The sequence below is a fragment of the Mustela nivalis genome, assembly GCF_964662115.1.
Source record: "Mustela nivalis genome assembly, chromosome: 1".
NCBI classification, from domain to species: Eukaryota; Metazoa; Chordata; class Mammalia; order Carnivora; family Mustelidae; genus Mustela; species Mustela nivalis.
The window spans coordinates 155194314-155216971 of record NC_139020.1 but is presented as its reverse complement, the minus strand read 5'-3'; the positions used below and the strand labels follow the sequence as shown (position 1 = coordinate 155216971).

The following is a 22658-nucleotide window of genomic DNA, read 5'->3' as shown; positions in this document are numbered from 1 at the left end:
ATTTGCTTACAGAATAGGCAATGAGAGAACAGGATGACATTTTAGGCCAAATATTTAGCTGTTTGCAGAAACCTCTGCTCGAGATCCTATTTTTGGAGGTGTCTACAACAATAAGGAAAGTATCTCCAACTTAGTCCCTTAAGCCTTCTGAGTGGACCTCAGGAGTCCTTTCTCAGGATGAGCATATTGACAAATATGAGAGCTCTGCGGCAGCTTCCGCATAGAGTTGAGCATCCCCAAAACACCATCTCCCTCCAGCCCTGCCCTGTCCTTGTCTATAGCAAGCTGTGTTCAAATTCCCCTATACAAATAAAAACCTCCCTTTTTAAGGAGTTTTGGGGTTAGACATTCCACAATTTCCGCTGGCAGCTCAGGCTCAAGCCAACCATCAATCAGTGTCAGAAGTTTCTCCTTCCATTAATTAACCTGAAGGACTATATAGTTAGTTTATCTGTTTTCCATTCTTTGTATCCAGTAAATATGGAAAACTATTACATTTGTTATCCCATCAGTGACTTTCAACACCCAACACAGATAACACACTTCAAGTGTATGAGATAGGTCACAAAATAGCCTTTCATAAATGGCATTTTCTTTCCTTTCCTTGGGTGTCTCCAATATGATAGACATCTTATTTTATCTGAAGTCCCATCTAAAGTTGTATGGTGCTTGGAAATTATTTTCTAAGTTAAGGCACAGATAGACATTTTCCCTGATATTGTTAAAGAAATTTCTTAATTTGTGCAGCATATAGATTACAAAGTACTGATTAAAAATTGATCCCAGTAAGAGTTCAAGGCAGGAGAGACAGGCTGGATCTGAAAGCAGGGTGCCTACTGGAAATTAATTGCTCTATCTCCTTCTCCTAAGGTGCAATGATTTCTGCCTTGGAGGACCAGCAGCACATTCCTTTCCCTCCAACACTCTTCAGGATTGTCCGCTTGGCTCGGATTGGTCGGATCCTGAGACTTGTTCGCGCCGCACGAGGAATTAGGACTCTCCTTTTCGCTCTGATGATGTCTCTTCCTTCTCTGTTCAACATTGGCCTTCTACTTTTTCTGGTTATGTTTATTTATGCCATTTTTGGCATGAGCTATTTTTGCAGAGTGAAGGAGGAACATGGAATTGATGACATATTCAACTTTAAAACTTTTGTTGGCAGCATACTGTGTCTCTTCCAGATCACCACCTCAGCAGGCTGGGATGCTCTCCTGAAGCCCATGCTGCAATCAAAGGATTCAGGAAACCCCAGCTTAGACAACCGTTACTTCCATGCCATAGCCATCACCTACTTTGTTAGTTACATCATCATCTCCTTTCTCATTGTTGTCAACATGTACATTGCTGTGATTTTAGAGAACTTCAACATAGCCACTGAAGAAAGTGAGGACCCTTTGGGTGAAGATGACTTTGAGATATTCTATGAAGTCTGGGAAAAGTTTGACCCAGAAGCAACACAGTTCATCAAATATTCTGCCCTTTCTGACTTTGCTGATGCCCTTCCTGAGCCTTTACGGGTGGCAAAGCCTAATAAATTTCAGTTTCTCATGATGGACTTGCCCATGGTAAGTGGAGATCGTCTCCACTGCCTAGATATACTCTTCGCATTCACCACTAGGGTACTTGGTGACTCCGATGGCCTGGACAGCATGAAAGTGATGATGGAGGAGAAGTTCATGGAAGCCAACCCTTCCAAGAAGTTATATGAACCCATAGTCACCACCACCAAGAGGAAGGAAGAGGAAAGATGTGCTGCTATTATTCAAAAGGCCTTTCGAAAATACAGGCTGAGGATGTCCATGAGTGCCTTGGGAGACAGGCCCTGTTCACAACTCCACACACTCTGCAATGGAGACCTGTCCGCCTCTGGGGCTGAGGGCAAGGTCCACTATGACTAAGCCCCTACTTCCACTCCTACCTCACAGCCTCATCACCTGGCCTCTGGCGTCTGGGCTCCAGAGGTCCACAGCTCAGTGTGTGAATAAGCAATCGACTCCCTAAACTGACCATCCCATTTTTTTCTGCCTAAAAGAAATGGTATTTCAAGTGTTTATTTCAAACAGATCTTACAGGGTTAGAAAATAAGGCTGCCTCACTATGAATCACTGGTACTGTTTTCGCAAGGAGAAAGACACCAGAAGGGCTGTAGAGGACACAACAATGTTAGGATTGAAACACAGTTTAGGTTACATTAAAAAAAAAAAAAAAAGAATAAGAAACAAAAAAACTTGTTAAAAATTTAGTGTTTTTCCATATTGTTTCTAGGTGCATTGTTTAATACCTTTGCTCAATGTTTTCCCCAATGCACATATGTGGCTTATCACATGTAACTCTCTTGCATGCTGAGTAAAAATTCAAAACTTGCTAATAAATAAATAGCTTCTTACAGATATTTTTACCAACATTAGTATTTTGGGTGTATTTCAAACAAAAGGCATGGTCTTGGCTTGTCATTTATCACCCTTTCACCAGCTACAATCTCCGTTATATACATTTGGAAAAAGATAAATAAATGAGACTTTCAGTTTATATTTTCATTCAGATGGTACATTCATTCAGATGTATTTCATTCAGACAGTACCTTTCTTTCAAAAAATCTTCTTTGGTGGCTGCATAAGTAGCCATTCAAAAGTGGTGCTTTGCTTTGGAATTAAGATGGGAGCCCATCATATGGGGATAAGTGTGTAACAACTGGCTCTCCAGAAAAAAAAAAAAAAAAAAAAAAAAAAAGTGCCACAATTTGTAACATGCATCGATTTCTATGGTGAATACTTCCATCAGGATTGAGTTCAGGCTACCACCATGATATTCCTGAATGTGAAGTTGGGAAGAGATGCCCAGTTAGTTCTTGTGAGCTGCCCGTGGTGGGCTGGAACCAGTAAGAAAGCCTCACTTAAAAGATCTGTGGTGGCTACCTTGGACTGAGAGAGCACCTTCTTAGCTACACCTTGACCTTGTGGTTGGAGAGCCAGAGAATGTACTGGTTAGCCAGCGACCTTAGCTTGATGACCCTTTCAATTCTGGCTGAATGTTTGCGTGAAATGCAGTCCAGAGAACAACCCAGGCCTATCAAAAGACCTAGGACTTCCCTAAAAACTGGAGATTCCCAGAGACCAAAGAAGACATCAGGCCTGGCAAGAGGCTGCACTGGGGGTGGAGAACCTACATCATGATAATTGTAGTGTTGAGGAAAACTCTGTGCGAACCAGTCCCGCGGATAGGCTGGAGGGGCTGCATGCCATCAGGAGCCCAACGTCTGAGCTCTGAGCCTCGGAGCCTCTGACCTGCTCCTCTTTGCCCAGCACTAGGTGCTCTGGTGCACCGAATCGGTGGTTATTTTCAGTGTGTATTCATGTCCAGTCCAGGATTTGAATTTTTATGAGTTTTGTAGGCAGCCTTATGCTCTGGAGTATTGGCAAAATAATAATACTGTCATTATCTAATCATATTCAATACCTAATTTTTACTTAGTGGTTGCTGTGCCTTGGGCACTGGCGGAGCATTTGTCATGAATAATCTCAGTTGTACCTCACAGTAACCCAGTGAACATGCGGTCACTCACCTGGTTGAACCTGAGCCTTTGTGCCATGCTGGGGAAGAGGAATGGGTGGTCCCAGAGCCAAGAAACCTTTGAGACAGGGCCATCGGGGCTCTCCAGCAGGGCTGCAAGGGCCTTGTAAAAATGACCAGTTCCAAAGTCATGACCAGTTCCACCTGAGGCACTTTGGATGACTGATGAGTTCCCTAAAAGATGCCTCTGATTATGAACACTGGATGTTTTACAGATGCCTACCAAGTTTTCTAAGCAAAGCGGCTGACCATCATTCCAATAGGGATACCTTCCAGCTGGAGGCAGGGGAGGCTCTGGAAGGATACAGTCTTGCCCATCCCAGGTTAAAGTTTAGGGGCCTGGGTGTGATCTGTTCTGTGCAGAAGCTTTGTCTCTCCCATACACACCTGTGCATCCCCAGATGGTCCCTTTTTGCTTTTTTGCTGAGACTGGGCTCCCAAAGCCAGCTCTCAGGGAGAGCACAGGATCCTCTTAGCTTTAGCAAGAAACTGAGCCACACTTCCTTCACTAGATGGCAGCAAATCCTCAACATGCTCTTTTCTGAGTACTGTACAGCATCTGTGTGTGAGCCTGGTCCTCAAAGAGTCAAAGGGCTAAGGGAGGAAAGTCAAGGCGGGAAGTGGTGAATTACCTAAATCATGTATGGGTGTGAGAAATCTCCCTCCCCTGAGAAAGCTCTCAATGTGCGAGGACCCAGGTCCCCCCAAGACTCAGAGATGATAGTCTGAACTCCATCCTCCTGGGGCCACACTGAATGTCCAGGACAAACAGCGCTACAGGCACAAGAAACCAGATGTCTTATCTTCAGAGTCTTATTTCCAGGCAAATCAGCCACTGCTTAATTCAATCAACAGACATGTTCCTGAGGGCTGGTGCAGTCCCATGCTGTATAAACCCCTTACAATCTATGGCCCTTAGCCTAAGAGCATATATGCTGATTGGGAAGAGTATTAGATAAGCATTCATGTGATGATAACACTATGCAATATAACAAGTACAGTAAACTGGGGATACCCCTCTGCTCTGAGTATCACTTAGACAGGCTCCTGGGAAGGCTTCATGGAAGAAAGTGGGATACCTGAGATGAGAGAGGTAGATGTGCAGGATTGTGACTGGGAGAGGGGTTGTTTGAGAGGTTTGAAGTAGAGGGGATGGCAGAGTGTAAGGAGTATAAGGAGAGAGTGGAGAAAGTGTAAAGAGGTACCAGCTCTCCAAACTGGGACTTAAAAGTACAGTTAGTGGAGCAATCCCAACAGAATCTTAGAAATGGGCTGTTTTGTGGAGAGCCTTAAATGGCAGAGTGAGAAGTTATATATTTAGGTAATAGGGAGGCATCGAAGGTATTTGAAAGGGGGAGAAAAGTTAATCAGACAGAATATGCAGGGTGCAATGCGCTGGAAAGAGAGCAGAATACTGGTCCTAGAGGGTAAGAGGCACTGAGTGAGGAGAGAGGCAGGGACAATGAAGTGTGACCCTAGGATGTTTGTGCCAAGGCAGAAGGGTCTGAGGAAGCCTTGGGATTTTTGTCGGGGTGACAAGGTAGGTAGCAGTACAAGTTACCAAGTTAATGAGTATAGGAGGGCAAGAGTTTATTTGTTTCCATGGTTATAGCAGAGGAAAATTTTAAAATTCAGTTTGGAACACTTTGAAGGTTTAAGATGCCAGGTCCAAGTGACAGTATCCAGCCAAGAACTTGAGGATACCGACATGAACAGGAGTCCTCAGTACAGGGATGACATTTGAAACAGCAGGAACAGATGAAATTATGGGGGAGTGTAGCATACCCAGATCTAGAAGGTGAGGACTCCTCCTGGGGGCATGCATTCAGAGAGTAAAGATGAGGAGAAGAGACAGTTCAGGGAAGGGTGTGGGGGGTAGGTGAAGGTACACACCGTGACATGTAGTTTGGGCATGGAGCAGACTTCATGAGAAACTCACAGCCAGCAAGATAAGTGACATGGTCCCACCTTTTCCTCCCTTCCACCAAGAAGCAGCAAGGAGCCAGGACACAGTGTAGTCGTGTTCTAGGGAAGGATCCCACTAGAGAGCGGATCTTCTGCCTTTTTATTGAGCAAGCATGAGAGTTTGTCTTATAAACAACCCAGGCGTAGGAGCCAGCTGTTCTGGGGAGCTGAATTGGAATGTCAGCTACTAGTGCTCAGTGCCCTTGGGAAAGTTGAAATCCTGTACATCTCCTCCTGCTCAAGGAGGGGGAGCCACTGGTCCCAGATAGCTTGTTGCCTGGCAACCCAGAGAGAAGCTCCAGGGTCATTCGTTGGGCAATCCTGTCCATTGCTGCACAAGGAGTAATCATAAAGGCAGTGAGAAAACAGGTGCTAACATTTATTGAGCACTTACTCTGGACTCGGCTGCCACTTGAGCAGGACTACCCCCCATTAATCTGCACGACAGCTTTATTAGACATGAACTATTTTTAATCTTCATTGCTCTGTTGAGAACGAGGCATGTAGAGGAAGTGAGAGGCTAGTTCAAATCCAAGCAGTCTGGACACAGAGCTCAAGCTATCAACCACGACACCCCACTGGCCAGACACCAGAGGCTAGCGTGACTGCCATTGAAAGAGGACACCTAGTTCCCCTGGTAACATTCTGTAACCGTCTCACCATCCATCTCCTCTCCTCTGGAGATGCTGCATGTTTTCGAAGTTCTTCCACTGTGGAAACATCCACTACATGGGGAGATGCAGATGGGGCGTCCCTCTGCAAATTCTGCATCCTCAGTTCTGCCAGTGTATTCAGTTCCCTACTATTTTGACCTAGTTTCCATCCTTTTATCATTCTCTCCCTCCTCCAGGCAAACTCCTCTCACAGCTGGTAGAAAGAGAGTAGAACATGGGTCCCTTCTAGCAGAGGGCAGGAGCAGAATCTCCCCTCTTTTCGGACAATATAGGTACAGCTATTAAGGCAGGCTTCAAGTGTGCTAATGTAATAGTGGTGACATGAGAGGTGACATGAGACGTAAGGGGGCCCTGCGGATTTAGTCTGCCATAGTCTCTGTCAGTCTCCCACCCTAAACCACCCAGAAGGAGCATACGGTCCGACGAGACCACTGTGTCTGCTGAGCGGTTGCTACTTCATGTGCCTTCACCTCCTCTAAGCCCTTTCTATATTAAAAATCTCTTCTGGATCCAAACCACAATGAGGATGCGTACTCTGTTCCCCCCCCCCTCAGCTTTACTGAGGTATAAAAATTGCATATATTTAAGGTGTACAACACGATGATTTGATCTATGTATACATGATGAAATGATTAACACAATCAAGGTAATTTGCACATCCAATACCTTCATCCCCCCCTCCTTTTTTTTGGCATGCTGAGAAAAATGTAAGATCTACTTTCTTAGCAAACTTGTAGTATATAATACAGTATTATTAGCTATAGTCACCTTGCTGTACATTCAATTCCTAGAACTTATTCATCTTATACCTTTATATACCATCTGTTTCCCTCACTCCCCCACACGCCCCGCTCCTGGTAACCAACCACCTTTCTACTTTCTGGTTCTATGAGTTGGACATATTCTAAGGATAATTTTGGAATAATTTCTATTAATATCAACTCTGAAGCTTAGTTTATGTGGGGTAGTAGTTATTTGTGACCTAAGGATAATTATGAGTTGGACTTATTTTAGATTTCATATATGTGAGGTCATGAGGTATTTGTCTTTCTGTGTCTGGCTTATTTCAGTTAGCATAATGCCCTCCAGTTTCTTCCATGTTGTCACAAATGGCAAGATTTCCTTCTTTTTCATGGCTACATGGTATTCCATTACCATTCCAAATGATATCCTATTCACATTTTTAAAAAGATGCTTATTAAATTGTTCATTATAATAAAATAAATGACAAATACCACACTAATCTCTGACTCACTGTATCTGAGTATACATCTAATATATTGTTTGTTTTTGTTTTTTTAAACACTTTATACATTTTTTAAACATTTTAAAAATTTTAATTCAAGTAATTAACATATAATGTATTATTTGTTTCAAGGGCACAGGTCTGTGATTCATCATCTTATATAATACCCTGTACTCATTACATCACGTACCCTCCCCAATGTCCATCACCCAGTTACCCCATCCCTCCACCCTCTCTCCTCCAGCAACCCTCAGTTTGTTTCCTATGATTAAGAGCCTCTTATGGTTTGTCTCCCTCTCTGGTTTCTTTCTTTCTTTCTTTCTTTCTTTTTCTTTAATTTATTTATTTGTCAGAGAAAGAGAGAGAACACAAGCAGGGGGTGTGCAGGCAGAGGGAGAAGCAGGCTCCTCCTGAGCAAGGAGCCTGATGAGGGACTCAATCCCAGGACCCTGAGATCATGACCTGAGCTAAAGGCAGATGTTTAACTGATTGAGCCTCCCAGGCATCCCTCCCTCTCTGGTTTCATCTCGTTTTATTTTTTCCTCTCTTCCCCTAAGAACCTCTGTTTTACTTCTCAAATTCCACATGTCAGTGAGATCATATGATAATTGTCTTTCCCTGATTGACTTATTTTGCTTAACATAATACCCTCTATTTCCAGCCATGGCATCACAAATGGCAAGATTTCTTTTTCTTCCTTCCTTCCTTTCTTTCTTTCTTTTTTTTTGAAGGCTGACTGATTATATATATATATATATATATATATATATATATATATATATATATATATCTCACATCTTCTTTATCTGTTCATCTGTCAGTGGTCATCTGGGCTCTTTCCATCATTTGACTATTGTGAACATTGCTGCTGTAAATATTGGGGTGCAGGTGCCCCTTCAGATCACTACATTTGTTATCTTTGGGGTAAATACCCAATAGTATAGCTACATTACTTTTTAAAGATTTTTTTTTTTTTTTTTGACAGAGATCACAGGTAGGCGGAGAGGCAGGCAGAGAGAGAGGAGGAAGCAGGCTCCCCACCGAGCAGAGAGCCCGACATCGGGCTGGATCCCAGGACCCTGGGATCATGATGTGAGCCAAAGGCAGAGGCTTTAACCCACTGAGGCACCCAGGCGCCCCAGTATAGCTACATTATTTTTAATACTACTGAGTTTTAACTTTTTTTTTTGGTGTAAAAAAGGTGATTTTATTAAAGCATAGGAACAGGACCTTTAGACAGAAAGCTGCTGCAGACTTTTAACTTTTATACTAGAAATAAAAGTGATATATGCACCACTGTTAGTGTTAGGCTGTTCTGAATTTGACTATATATGTACCTTTACCAATGAATTTTATACTTTCAAATGTTTTCCTATTGGCCCTTAGCATTCCTCTATTTCAACCTGAGAACTCCATTTAGCATTTCTTACGGCAGGTCTAGGGATGAACTCCTCTAACTTTTGTTTATGCCTTTATCTCTCCTTCATTTCTGAAGAACAGTTTTGCTGGATATAATATTTCTGAACTTCAGACTTAAACACATTTGTTCTTAAAAGACACTGGTAGGAAAATAAAAAGGCAAAAAAAAATGTTATGAAGAAGCTTATTTTTAAAAAAAGAAAATGAAAAGGCAAGCCACAGACTGGGAGAAGGTCCCTGAAAACCATACACCAGACAAATGACTTGCACCTAGAATATGCAAAGGATTCTTGCAACTCAATAATAAGAAGAAAAGCAATCTAAAAGAAAAATGTGTGAGTGATTTTGAAGGATGGATAAGGAAGAACCTGAAAAGATATTCAGCGTCATTAGTCAATAGGCAAATGCAAATTAAAATCTCAGTGAGATACCACCTCACATTTATTAGAAAAATGAAAAGAGAAAGGAATGGGGAAAGTCAAATGTCCATTCACAGGTGAATGGATAAATAAATTGTGGTACATCCATCCAAGGCTGTACTACTCGATACAAAGGAGTGAACTATTCATACATGTGAGGACATGAATGATGCTGCAAGGATTATTCTAGGCAAAAGAAATGGGATAAAAGCAGATATGCACTGTATGTGTCCATTTATATATATATAAAACTCTAAGAAATGGAAACTGAACAGTGGTGACAGAAAGTAAATCAGTAGCGACCTGGGACTGGGGGAAGGAAGTTGGTAAAAGGGTGGATAAAGGCGCATGAGGAAACTTTTGGGGGATCATAGATATGTTCACTATCTTGATTGTGGTGATGGTTTTATAAGTGAATAATACATATCAAATTTATCAAATTGTACACTCTAAAAATGCAATTCATGGTATGTCAATGATATGTCAATAAGTCTGTTTAAAAAAAAAAAAACACAGCTCTTGAGTTTTTTGAATCTAAGTGGAAATAAATCTCCATACACCTCTGGATCTTTATTTTAGCACTAAAGCCTGAAGGGAGTGGCTGCTGCTCTTCCAGCGGTGGCTGCTAAGCCTTGGCACCCGCCCATCAGAAGTGACACCCTGACTGGGGGGAAGGAGCGGCTGTCTCAATACCTGGAAAGAAGCTCTTGGGATAAGAGCAGGGATAACCTCTCGTTAAGGAATGACAAAGCTCAAAAAACTTCCAGACATCATCTTGACCAACTGGTCATTACTGTGTGTAGATCAGAAAAGGTCATTATGCTGAGATTGGCAGTGATCCAACCCAAGGTCCATGACTGATGGTGGGACAGGTTTAGGGAAGAAATGGTGGGTGAGCCTGGTTGGGGAGGGAGGGATTCTCCCCACGAGCAGAAGCTGAGTTACCTGTTTCTTCTCCCCTACCCCTGCAGTAGGCACCTATTGCACAGGCACGACTGCTGGAGGGCTGTTGGGTGGACAGTTAGCTCCATCCTCCCTTCTGCCCCTGCAGTTAATGAGAACCAGTTGGCCACTGAACCCTGTATCCTGGTCTGCATTCTCTCCCGGGTCCTCACCCCTTTTCTCCCTCCCAGGGGACGGCTCCATACTGCAGCCCTGGGCATGAGCTTTTTTGCACCCCAGACGCTGCCCCAAGAGGCAGGAAATGCCAGGCACTTTCCTTCTCCCTAAAGACCTTGTGAGATCATTCCGGTAAAAATTTAATGCCTAAAAGTCAATTACACTTAAGAATGCTCTGATGAGCCCCACGGCAGCCTTTTCTCAGAGCCACTGGGGCCTGCAGCTGCTTTCCCGCTCCCTCTACACGATGCTGAGAAAACCTCTCTGCCCTTCCTCACAATGCAGCAGGGTCCCAACCTCTGCTTTGCCACCGAATCGCTACGTGAACTTGAGCAAGTAACTTTGTGGGCCTAACTTGGATGTGAGTAAAAATGAAGGGCTGCCTTGGATGCTCTCTGAGGCGTGTGGTCACCTGGTCATTCTCACAGTCCCCCATCGCTGGGTGAGCAGAGAAGAACGGGAAGACACATCTGGTTAGAGATCGGGAAGGGAATGGCGAGGGGCAGAAATGCCACAAAACAGAAGTGTTGGGAAAGGGGGAGAAATTCTGGATGGGTTTCTGTTCTTTTCGAGGATAAACACATTACAACTAACATGCAGAGATGTATGCGAAGCACAGCCCAGGTTACAGTGACGTGGCCACCTTTCCTCTATGGCATTCAACTCCCTGTGCCATACCAGACATCTCATCAGCTGGCCCCAGGTGTGCCACAGCTGGTTTCAGGCACGGGCTACTCTCAGGCAGGCCCCAGGGCCTGGTTCTTCCTGTGCAGACCATGATGAGGAATTTACCTCTCATCTACCCACTCATTACTTCCTGTGTGTGCCCTGCCATCCCTCAGCTGGCCTTTGCGTAATCCTGCCCCCCAAATCCTCTTCCCCTTCATCCTCTGCACTGGAATACCCTCCCCTTCTTGTAGCCTTCCGAAGAAGCTCTGGGCTCCACCTCAGAAAACCTCTCTGCCTAACTTCAAGATGCCTTAGAAGATTCCTATCCTTACACTCTACATATGCCATCACTCTGCAGGGAACAGCTCAGACATAGTGTGGAGGAGGCTCTGTCCAGAAGCAGAAGCTTTTTCTGCTCTCCCATCACATCTCTGGGGCCCCACAATGGGTAAAATGCCCTGGTGGTTCTGAGAGATTCACTCCATGTGTTTAAAGCAGCTCTTTTGAGCCGGGGGAGCCCTTCCCCATGGGATTCGACAGCCTGATTCTGCTCTGGGTTGAGGCTGCTTCAGAAATGTGGGACAGTGTATGAACCGGAACTAGCCAGAACTCTAGCCAGAACTCCCTTATTGAACTCTCCTTGGGCCATCATTCTCTGCTTTGGTTCTAGTTATTTCCTTTGCTGTGTTTTCTAATCAGATGCGGTATTCAAAATATTTACACCAGTAAGACTTGGGCACTGACCAGACAGAATGGATGTCATGAAGTCCTAGAGGGTCCCTGAGAATGGCCAGTGTACAGGCAGTGAGTGTAGGGATTAGAGGTATGACCAGCATAACCCTTGATTACCCTTGGATCACAGGACATAACTGGGGTTGGGGGTCACAGGGAAGAGGCTGGGGCAGAGGGGGTGGCCAGAAAACACTTGGGGGGTGATGGTTAGAATCCATTTAGCCACATGCTAACCTTAGATCCCTCTCTGCCGTCCTTCTTTTGTCCTTTCAGGATGCATCAGTTGGACTCACTTGCCACCTGATTTCCAGCTGGGTTCACTTCATCAAAGGTACCTGAAGGAGACCGAAGGGAAGGGAGAGGAAGAAGTCAGGCTATTTCCCCTGCTTCCTGCTTGCTCCAGGCTATGTTGCCAGCAGTGGCTGTGTCCTGCTATATGCTCCTCTTCCACAGGTCTAGCTCCCCTTTACCCCTTTCGGTCTGAGGGTAGAAAAGCTTCCTGCCATTGAGGGGCTCTGAGTGCTTCAACATCCTTAATGCCTGCAGACCCAGCCTCCAGGATAGCCCCAGGGACCTTTCCCTTCTGGGACTCATTGCCTTGGGTACCCCCCACCCACCCTGTGCTATGTGTGTGTTGTATGGGCAATGGGATAAGCAAAAGTAATGTTATGCCTTTTTGGGGAATAGACCATGAAAGACTATAGCCTTCTGTCTTGGGTATCCTCTGACTTGCACTCTTTCAGTCACTCATTCGGGGGGTGGTAGGCCACCAGGTCATGAGCAACTCCAGGGAGAGGCCCACATGGTCTAACTAATAGCCAGCAAGGAACTATGGCTTGGCGACAGACAGTCCCATGAGGGAGCCTAGCCATGGGCCCTGCAGCCCCAGGCAAGTGTTGACATGACGTAGGCCTTGCAAACAGCTTGACTGCCCTCTCATGAGACACCCTGAGCCAGAACCTCCCAGCTAAGCCACTCCCAGGTTCTCATCCTTCAGAGACTCTGTGAGATCATGAATGTTCATTGGCTTAAGCTGCAAAATGTTGGGGTAATTTGTTACACAGCAGTAGATAACTAATACAAAAGCATCCATACCTCCATAAATGGTTGCTCTAATATGTTTCCTGAACCATCTGAGGTGGATTCTGCTTTCTGGATAATAGAGAGGCTCAAGCCAGTAGCCACTTAACAACTGGCTTGGAAAAAATTCAGTATCTTTTTTTTTAATTTTTTGTTTTATATTTTATTTATTTATTTATTTGACAGGCAGAGATCACAAGTAGGCAGAGAGGCAGGCAGAGAGAGAGGGGGAAAGCAGGATCCCCACTGTGCAGAGAGCCCAATGCAGGGCTCGATCCCAGGACCTGGGATCATGACCTGAGCCAAAGGCAGAGGCTTTAACCCACTGAGCCACCCAGGCACCCCCAATTCAATATCTTAACAATGCTGTGGTTGTACCAGCATGTTCCATCTGAATATCTTCCTTTCCATCCACCACCTGAGACCCAGAAGTTTAGGGTGGAGCCGTGGCCCTCACTGAGGACGTTGGACAAGGCAAGCCTGGGGGTTGAGGCAGGAATAGGACAAGGGTGAGAAAGAATAATGAGGGAGGGGTAGATGACAGAATAGAAGATTCAGGTCTGAGTTAGTCCACAAGAAACCAGGAGAGTCATTTCCCTGTCTCCACCTGCTCATCAAATAAGATCAAGGTGACAGCCAAAGAGAGTCTACTACAGGTAAGAGTGTGGGCTGGCAGCTTGGTGTGGTTATTACAGCATTATTTCTAGGTGAGTTTTCTTGAACCACCAAATGCTGTGTGTGGGGGCTGTCAGCCTCACATGCTGCTCTGTCTCTGTGGACCAGCATGCCAGCAGTTCCCAGGCGCCACAGACAGACACAGCCTACAGAAGACAGCATGGGCATGGACACACACACACACACACACACACCCGTGGGCGGGTGGGGCACCTTCTTCCTGCAGCTGCCAGCAGCCTCACATTACGGCGCAGGGGGCCCCTTTGTAGAGTGGAGCTGCCTCGGGGTGCCCTCTGTGAGTCATTTCCTGTTATTCTCCTCGGAGAAGTCCTGCCATTCTTTAAAGCAAGATTTGACATTTTTATAGGACTAACTTCTGGGGCCTTCTGGTCAAGAAAAAAAGCAGGGATCCTTTCTTTTATATTTACAAAGCCATTAATCGGCTTCTTTATAAAATTAGACTCCATTATAAGCTCAATTGGAGTGGGAGCACAGCTTTATTTAGTCCCAAACACCAAACAGCCCTAAAGGATTCTTTTTAATAACCAAGTGTTGAGTGGCAAGAAGACTGGCAAGGTAGGCTCCACTTCCTTCTGCTGCTGAAAGCCAGTGGCATTGACTCAGTGGTGTACACACTGCACACCCATGCCCCTCGGCTGTGCCCACCTACCCTGGAGGAGAGAAAGGGAAGAGGGAGTCATGGTTCAGAGCCATCTCCAGAGCCCTACCTGCCACAATCTCCAGGTACCCATCTAGCTCCAGAGAAGTGCCAGATGAGGAACCCCCAGCTGATCCTGCTCCTGACCTAGCCTAGGCATCTATCTACAGTACCAGTGGTGGGGCTCTCTATACTCCCTGACCCTGTGATCTGCTGGTCACTGAGCTTTCAGAGGGTGTTAATCTGTGCTCAGCCCAAAATGCGGATGACCCACTTTGGGGTGGGACCAGAGATTCTGCATTCTTAATAGCGAAGTTGATGTTCTTTGTACAAGACCACGCCTCACAGAGCAAAGGTCTGACGTGTGCTCTGTTAAAACAGGCAGGAGGACTGAGCTCTCTCAAGATAGTTAACTAGGCTTGAGGAAGTGGGGAGAGTGACTCTCTCAAGATAGTTAACTAGGCTTGAGGAAGTGTCCTGGGCGAGCTGACTTGTCTCTGGTCACCTGGCCTCCCTTAGGAGACAAACACTCAGCTCTTCAGAGAGTGCTTCTTAAGCTTAAATATATACCTGGATCACCTGGAACCTTGTTAAAATGCAGATTCTGGCCATTAGGGCTGGCATGGGGCTAAGAATTTTCATTTCTGGCAAGCTCTTGGTGGTGCCAATGCTGTTGGTTCTTAGACCCCATTTAGTAGTGCAGTCCTGGACAATGGCAGTACCATATTCTATGAGGTGCTGTTATGTGCATTAGCTCCCCTGAGACTCATAGCAGACAGGACATAGCCAAACCAAACGCATTTTTTTTCTTTTTTAAAAGATTTTTATATATTTACTTGGGGGGGGGGGAGAGAACATGAGTGTGTAGGAGGAGCAGAGGGAGAAGCAGACTCTGATGAGCTGGGAGCCTGATGCAGGGCTCAATTTTGGGACTCCAGGATCATGACCTTAGCCGAAGGCAGATGCTTAACTAACTGAGCCACCCAGGTGCCCCCCAAACATATTCTTCCCCCATACATAGGTGCTTTCCTACCTGAGGCCAAGCCACAGACAGCCTATGCTGTTGAGGATGCTGCTAGAAAGAGTTTAGAACTAGCCATGCTCATCTCAATGTTTCTGATGGTCAAGTCACTTAAAGTTTAATCTCTATAAAAATGCTTCTGATGGCTGTCCTTGACCATTGTGACCTGAATCAGGCCAAGGCAAAGTTATAGCCAATGGTGTAAGGGGCTCACCCAATGTCCACTCTCTCCTTTTCTTAGTCAAAGAAATCAGATCTCATTAGTGGCACCAAACTGCCCACCTTAAAACAAATCCAGTTCCAACCCACCCTTAAGCTAAGAGTGGACTTGCACTAAGTTCTGGCCACTGAGGTATAAGTGACCAATATTGGATGAAGCTTTTAGAAAATCTCCTTTAAAGGGGGTGGGGGTTAACTCAGTTGATATGTAATTTTTTAATCCTCTTCCACTTCCTCCTTCTTCCTTCCTGGAATACAGATGTGATGGTGTGGCTCTAATAGCCATCTTGTGACCTTGAGGCATGCTAAAGAATGGAACTTTAAGGATGGTAGAGCAGAAAGATACACACAAATGTGAGGCCCAGTGGACTCATGCATCTGCTGTGCTGGCTCAGAATCACCTACTTCTGCACATCACATTACAATAGAGAAAAAGATCCACACATTCTTCAAGCCACTCTTTAGTGAATCTCTGCTTCAAGCAATTGTGGGAATTTTCTAACTGATACAATGGTTCTGTCATCAGCCTTGAAGGGTAATACAACATTTCCTATGTATTCCATTCCCAGAACAAAATAATGGAGTTTAAATTGGATTTAAAATGACCAGATCCTGAGGCAAGGGAAACAAAAGCAAAAATAAACTATTGGGGCTACATCAAAATAAAAAGCTCCTGCAGTGAAGGAAATAACCAACAAAACTAAAAGGCAACCTACAGAATGGGAGAAGATAATTGCAAATGACATATCTGACAAGGGGTTGATATCTAAAATATACAAAGAGCTTATAAAACTAATACTACAATTTTTTGCAGTATTTTCAGTATTTGCCCAAAAAGCAAATACTGCAATTAAAAAATGGTCAGGGGGCGCCTGGGTGGCTCAGTGGCTTAGCCTTCGGCTAAGGTCATGATCTCAGTGTCCTGGGATCGAGCCCCGCATCGGGCCCTCTGCTCGGTGGGGAGCCTGCTTCCCCCTCTGTCTCTGCCTGCCTCTCTGCCTACTTGTGATCTCTCTCTCTGTCAAATAAAATAAATAAAATCTTTTTTTAAAAAAAATGATCAGAAGACATGAACAAACACTTCTCAAAAAAAAAAAAATCCAGATGGTCTACAGGTACATGAAAGGATGCTCAACATCACTCATAATCAGGGAAACAGAAATCCAAACTACAATGAGATACCACCTCATACCTGTCAGAATGGCTAAAGTCAAAACCACAAGAAACAACAACTGTTGGCAAGAATGTGGAGAAAAAAGGAACCCTCTTGTACTGTTGGCGTGAAAGCAAACTGGTGTAACCACTGTGGAAAATAGTAGGGAGTTTCCTCAAGAAGTTAAAAATAGAACTTTATGATCCAGCAATTGCACTACTAGGTAGTTACCCAAAGAATACAAGAACCCTAATTCAGGGAGGTACACACATCCCTCTGTTTAGAGCAGCATTATTTACAATAGCAAGATATGGAAGCAGCTCAAGTGTCCATTGATAGATGAATGGATAAAGAAAATGAACGGATAAAGAAAATACGTACAGCAGAGTATTACTCAGCCATAAAAAATAATGAAACCTTGCCATTTGCACCAACGTGGATGGAGATGGAGAGCATAACGCTAAGCAAAATGCCAGTCAGAATGGGACAAATGCCATATGATCTCACTCATATGTGGAATTTAAGAAACAAAACCAACAAGCAAAGGAAAAAAATATAGAGACAAATCAAGAAACAGACTCTTAATTATAGAGAACAAACTGATGGTCAGCGGAGAAGGGAACCTGGGGGACAGGGGAAGTCTGTGATGGGGTCTAAGGAGCGCACTTATTATGATGAGCACTGCTAACAAAACTGGAATTAAAACAAAAACTTAAGGGCACCTGGGTGGCGCAGTGGGTTAAGCTTCTGCCTTAAGATCAGGTCATGATCTCAGGGTCCTGGGATCGAGCCCCGCATTAGGCTCCCTGCTTAGCAGGGAGCCTGCTTCCCCCTCTCACTCAGCCTGCTGCTCTGCCTACTTGTGATCTCTCTCTGTCAAATGAATAAATAAAATGTTTTTAAAAAATAAAAAATAAAATGACCACAAATGGTTAAATGTAGGTGGTGGGAGATAGAGAGGGTGCCACTGGGTCTACGAGTGCAGTCTTACCCCAACCCTACGCCATCCTCATTGCAAGGACTCTGTTTTCTCTGGGCCCCAAGTATGACAGACCATGGAGGCCACTTGGGTCTCATATCCACGGGCCAAATAGCTGGTGTGAGCTTGGATTCCTTCTACAATCTCTTTGAGGCTGCAATCATCTAAAAATTGGGGCTGATAATGACCACACCTACTTAATGAGATATTTGTGTTCCTTAGATGGGCACGGCTCAATTTTTATTATTATTACTATATATTATATTTATTGCATGTATATTTGTTAGATTTTAAAGAGTCAGAATGGGAGTACAAAGGTGACAAAAGGGTAGTCCCGTTTCCCTCAAGGAATTCCCAATCTAATGCCTTGAAGAGAATTGTTGTACGTCTTGGATTGTTAAGAAATCATTCAGATGCTGCCCAAGATGTGACCCCCTGGGGGAGCCTGTTTCCTGGCGCCTGGTCCCCCAAGCCTCCAGACTCCCAGAATTCTCTAGCCAGTGGTCCCTTGGGACTCTGAAGGGTGAGTTCTAAATGGTTTCTCCACTGCCCCGACAGTGCAGAGATCTTCAAGGAAGTGGCCACCTTAGTTATCCTGCCTGAACTCTCTCTTTGTGACTTGGAAAAATTTGCCCCTAACTTAGCCAGGTTGAGTGAGTGGCATTAAAATGGGAAAGATGAAACCTCTAGGCTCTCAGGCTACTGTCTTGTAGGTGAGGAGGTTGGTCTGTGTCCATCCTCCCTCTGCGGAGTGTGGACCCACTCGGATCTCCTTCTCTACTCCTCTCTGTCTGAAGGGTCTGCCTGCCAGCCCGACTGGCTGCTTCCCTGCGGGCTGGCCATGGGGAACTGGAGTAGGGCCCTGGTGCTAGAACAGAGTTCTGGGGGAGCACAAAGAGGGGGAGCTGCCTAAGTGATTATGACAAACAGACACTGACACCACTAAGGGAGTTTATGCTCTGCAAGGCAGCGAAGGCAGCGGCTGCCTCTGACGTCTGAGTCTCCTAGGTCTGTCTGACTAACACGAGCTATACTCCAGAGAAACAACCGGATGGGGTGAGCCTTTCTTGCCCTCTTCTGAGAGCTGCCTCCTTCTGTCTCCGGCCTCTCACAGGCGGCCTCTCCTGGCAGCAGCTGGTCAGAAAGAAGCTGGTGGATACCAGGAGGAGGGAAAACATGGTTCCAGGGGCCAGAATTGGACGGGGTGGGGGTCCTGAGAACAGTGCCCTTTGCTTGCTCCCTTTCCACGCTTGCTGCAGAGCTGTGACTGGAAGGACATGGACGCACTTGCTTTCTCTACCAGGGGTCACTGCCAGGTAGTGGCTGAAGAGTTCAGGGCCAAGTTCAGGGGGAAGACGCAGAACTCACTTAGCATATTTTATCAGAGGGGCTTTGGATCCTCCCTCTCCCTTGTGCTCCACTTGATCCCGCAGCAAGCCCTGGCAATCCAGCCTTCCCAAAGGCACTCATCTAGCCCCCTCTCTTCATCTGCTGCTACCCCACCTTGTCCACACGCATTCTGGGACTGAACTGAGATGATCTGTATGAGGCCTTTAATAAGCACCAGCAAGGGTCAGCCCATGGCATTGCTATAGTGTTAGTGTGGTTCTCCCTTGCTCTCACCTTCCTTTGTAGTCAGAACAGCTTGCTGCAGAGGGTCAGTGCTGATTAAGGAATGTGGAGATGCACCCAGGCCCCCTTCCCACCCTGCCACAGTGGCAGCATGCCCAGATCAGGATCTCAAAGGCAGTAAGGGGCTCCCCACTTCCCTGATGGCTCATGGACTCTCAGCCAAACCCAGTGGGTTCTGCACTCCTCAAAGGGAGTCTCTGGATCTTCTCTCCCCACTCTGTGGTCTGGTGGATGTCCTTTTATAGACACCCCTTCCCATTCTGAGCTCGGTGAAATCTGGCTGCAACCTCCGCACTTTATTAGCGTGGGGAGCAAATGTGAAAGCTCTCTCCCCTAGCTGCCTGCCAGAGCTCTGAGCTGGGTGTTTTGCCCATGTTCTGGAAAAACAAGTGTTCTTGTGCTAACGGGGACTACCTTGGAGCATGGAGTGTATGTGTATGTGAGTGCGTGTTATATGTGCGCCTGCACGGGCATGAATGCATGTGTCCCTAGGATTTCTAGAAGTACGACGTGTTTTCTGATGAAGTCCCTGGCAATGTTATGGTTAGCAGAACTATGTAAATTGTAAGACTAAGCTGGAGCAGGGGAATCAGGCCCACAGCAGATGAGAAGAAGAGCCGGACCAGAGTGAAGGTGGTCTCAGGGATCTGCTCCTTCCCTGGAACTTAGGCAGGTCCCTTCCCTTCTTTGGATCTCTGTTCCTCATTTGCAAAACAAGGAGACTGATGAGGTGAGCTCTCAGTCCTTTCTGGGAACTGAGGTTCTATGATGTGCTCACTCTTGGAGAGAGATTCTTGTGGATCTCTTTTGGTCACATTACTTTTCAGACAGGAGATGTACCCCCTGATCTTCCCTGTCTTCCAGGCCTGGTTGATCTGCATATTGTGCTCCAGATTCCAGACACCCTGAACTCCAAGGAATCTGCTAGGGATGGGCCATTAAACACTGCAGGGTACCAAGATATCAGCTTTCCCCTGTTCTTCCCCGCCTGATCCCAAAAGGAGGATCTGCTTTGCTCCATCTCAGGCCTGCTGGGCCTCTCCCACAGCAGGAAGGCATAGGGCAGTACACCCACTGCCTGGGTCTAGGGATGAAGTGGGCATTGCTTGGAAGTAGGAAGAGGATTTTCTTGCCTGCCAGAAACTCAACACTTTGGACCTTTTAATTCACTTTGGCTAGAGAGAAGGTTTTTTTGTTTTTGTTTTTTAATATTTTATTTATTTATTTGACAGAGAAAGGGAGAAGTCACAAGTAGGCAGAGTAGCAGGCAGAGACAGAGGGGGGAAAGCAGGCTCCCTGCTGAGCAGAGAGAGCCTGATGCAGGGCTTTACCTCAGGACCCCAAGACCATGACCTGAGCCGGAAGCAGAGGTTTTAACCCACTGAGCCACCCAGGCGCCCCGTAGGAAGAAGTTTTGAGCTAGGAGTAGTGCTGGTGTCCAGGAAAGATGACAGAACCAGAGCAAACTAGCCATGATACCACAGGGAAGCTGCATTCCAAGCCCTGGGTGCCTCAGCCCTGGCAAAAGATGTCCCAACAGGCAGGGCACCAAGCAACCACCTACCACCTCTGAGAGACCATACAGGTTTAGATGATAAGCATGGCTGCTGTGACAGGTGTGTCACCAAGGCTGGAGCACATTCCCCAGGTGTTTCAGACATTGTAAGGACACCTGGAGAACTTCACTCTGTCCTAGGAGGATATATAGAGAGAGGAAGAGCCCCAGGGATGACTGAGGTGGGGTTCTCATTTCCTGGATGGATGGGAACTCACAAGGCATTTAATCCTAGAAAATTCTAGAAAACTAAATTAATGTAGCATTACTTGTCCCAAGCATTGTGGCGCACTAAGAACCCTGCTTGCTGCACACAGTTTCTCCGGTGATCTGAGACAGGAAGCCTTGGCATCAGTCTCTCACTTACACAAGATCCTTCGCCAGAGTCTTAGCCCCTGTCACTGAGTGTCTTTCACCTCCCTCTACCAGGTAGTCAGGCCCCACTATTCTATGGAGTGGCATCTGCTATGGACCAAATCGTGCCCTACCCCACCCCCCAATTCATAGTCTGAAACTCTGACTTCCCGTGTGACTGTGTTTAGAGATAGAAGGTAATTAAGAAGATAATTAAAGTTAAATGAGGTCATAAGGATGGGGCCCTCACCTGATAGGACTGGATCTTTATAAGAAGAGCAAAGGGCACCAGAGGTTGTGTGTAGAGCGGAAAGGCCGTGTGAAGACACTGTGACAAGGTGGCAATGGACAAGCCAGGAAGAGAAGTCTCACCAGAAGCTCAACCCTGCCTGACGTAAGCTGGGACCTACCAGCCTCCAGAACTACAAGAAAATACATTTCTGTTGTTTAAGCCACCCGGTCTGTGGTATTTTATGACAGCCCATACTAATACACTACCCGAGATATAATATCCACATCCTGCTCCAGAATCATCCAGAGTACTTGGGCAAAATGCAGATTCTTGGAATCTACTCCAAACCTACAAAGAAAAGAAAAGAAAGAGAAAGGGAGAAATTTCTGGGATTACTTCCAGATGATCCCAGAAAGGGACAAAAAAGGAAAAAGAAAGGAAAAGAAAATATCTCTAGAAATGGGGCTCTGGACTATGCATTTAGGATCACCCAAAGCAATTCCTAAGGTTGACAGGGGCTTCTGGACGGGATTCTCCTGCCACTGCCACTTGGCCACCCTCTGCTTGAACACTGTTGGGTCTCCCTCTGCTCTGCGCCCATCCTGCCTGTCCACCCTTTCTGTCTGGAGGAGCCCTGCCCCTTCCAGGTAGGCTCCAGCCCACCCTGACCCACCTCCAGTGAAATGCTCAGATGAAGTTTCTGCTCTGAGTGCCAGGAAGTGCCTTGGGAGTGCTTTGGGAGACCTAAAATGGTTTACCATGTTGTAGTCTTTTCTGACCAGAGAAAGAAGTCATGGGCCAGGACGCACACTTCTCCTTTGCATTAATAGTAGCTTCTGAGTACACACAGTCTCTACCCACCTGCTAGGCGTCCTTCTTCAGTCTCAGACGGCACTACCATCTTTAGTGGCCCCAAGCACAGATTGTTTTAGAATTACATGTGCCCAGTGCATGAACCTCCACAGCCCAAACCGTGGTCTTACTGAGGGATGGGCCATCTGAGTGTCCTCCCCTGAAATGCCAATTCTGCACACAACTCCTGACACACAGAGATTCGGGCCCAGCTGATTCACTGCCCCAGTCTTGCTGCCCAGTGTCTGCGTTCATCTTTCACCCCATGTTGGTTCATGGGAGAGAAGGGCCTGGGAGGGCAGACCCCTCCCCCTCAGGAATCTCTTACCTGAGAGAACAGGCTCTTGACCAGCCTCCCATCCCCAATTCTGACCTTATTCTAATGATCAAGCTAATATCTTTTCACCGTAGAGAACTTGGAAAGCACAGGAAATT

General features: G+C 46.0%; 1 protein-coding gene across 1 annotated transcript in view; it reads left to right on the top strand.

The window, feature by feature from the left end:
- SCN11A (sodium voltage-gated channel alpha subunit 11) overlaps positions 1-2402 on the top strand; it is a 103644-nt gene extending 101242 nt beyond the window's left edge. Inside the window, exon 28 of the mRNA XM_082746047.1 lies at positions 871-2402. Within this exon, the coding sequence (XP_082602173.1) occupies positions 871-1898 (1028 nt within the window). The 3' untranslated portion in view covers positions 1899-2402. The remainder of the gene's footprint in view (positions 1-870) is intronic.
- Positions 2403-22658: the final 20256 nt, after the last annotated feature.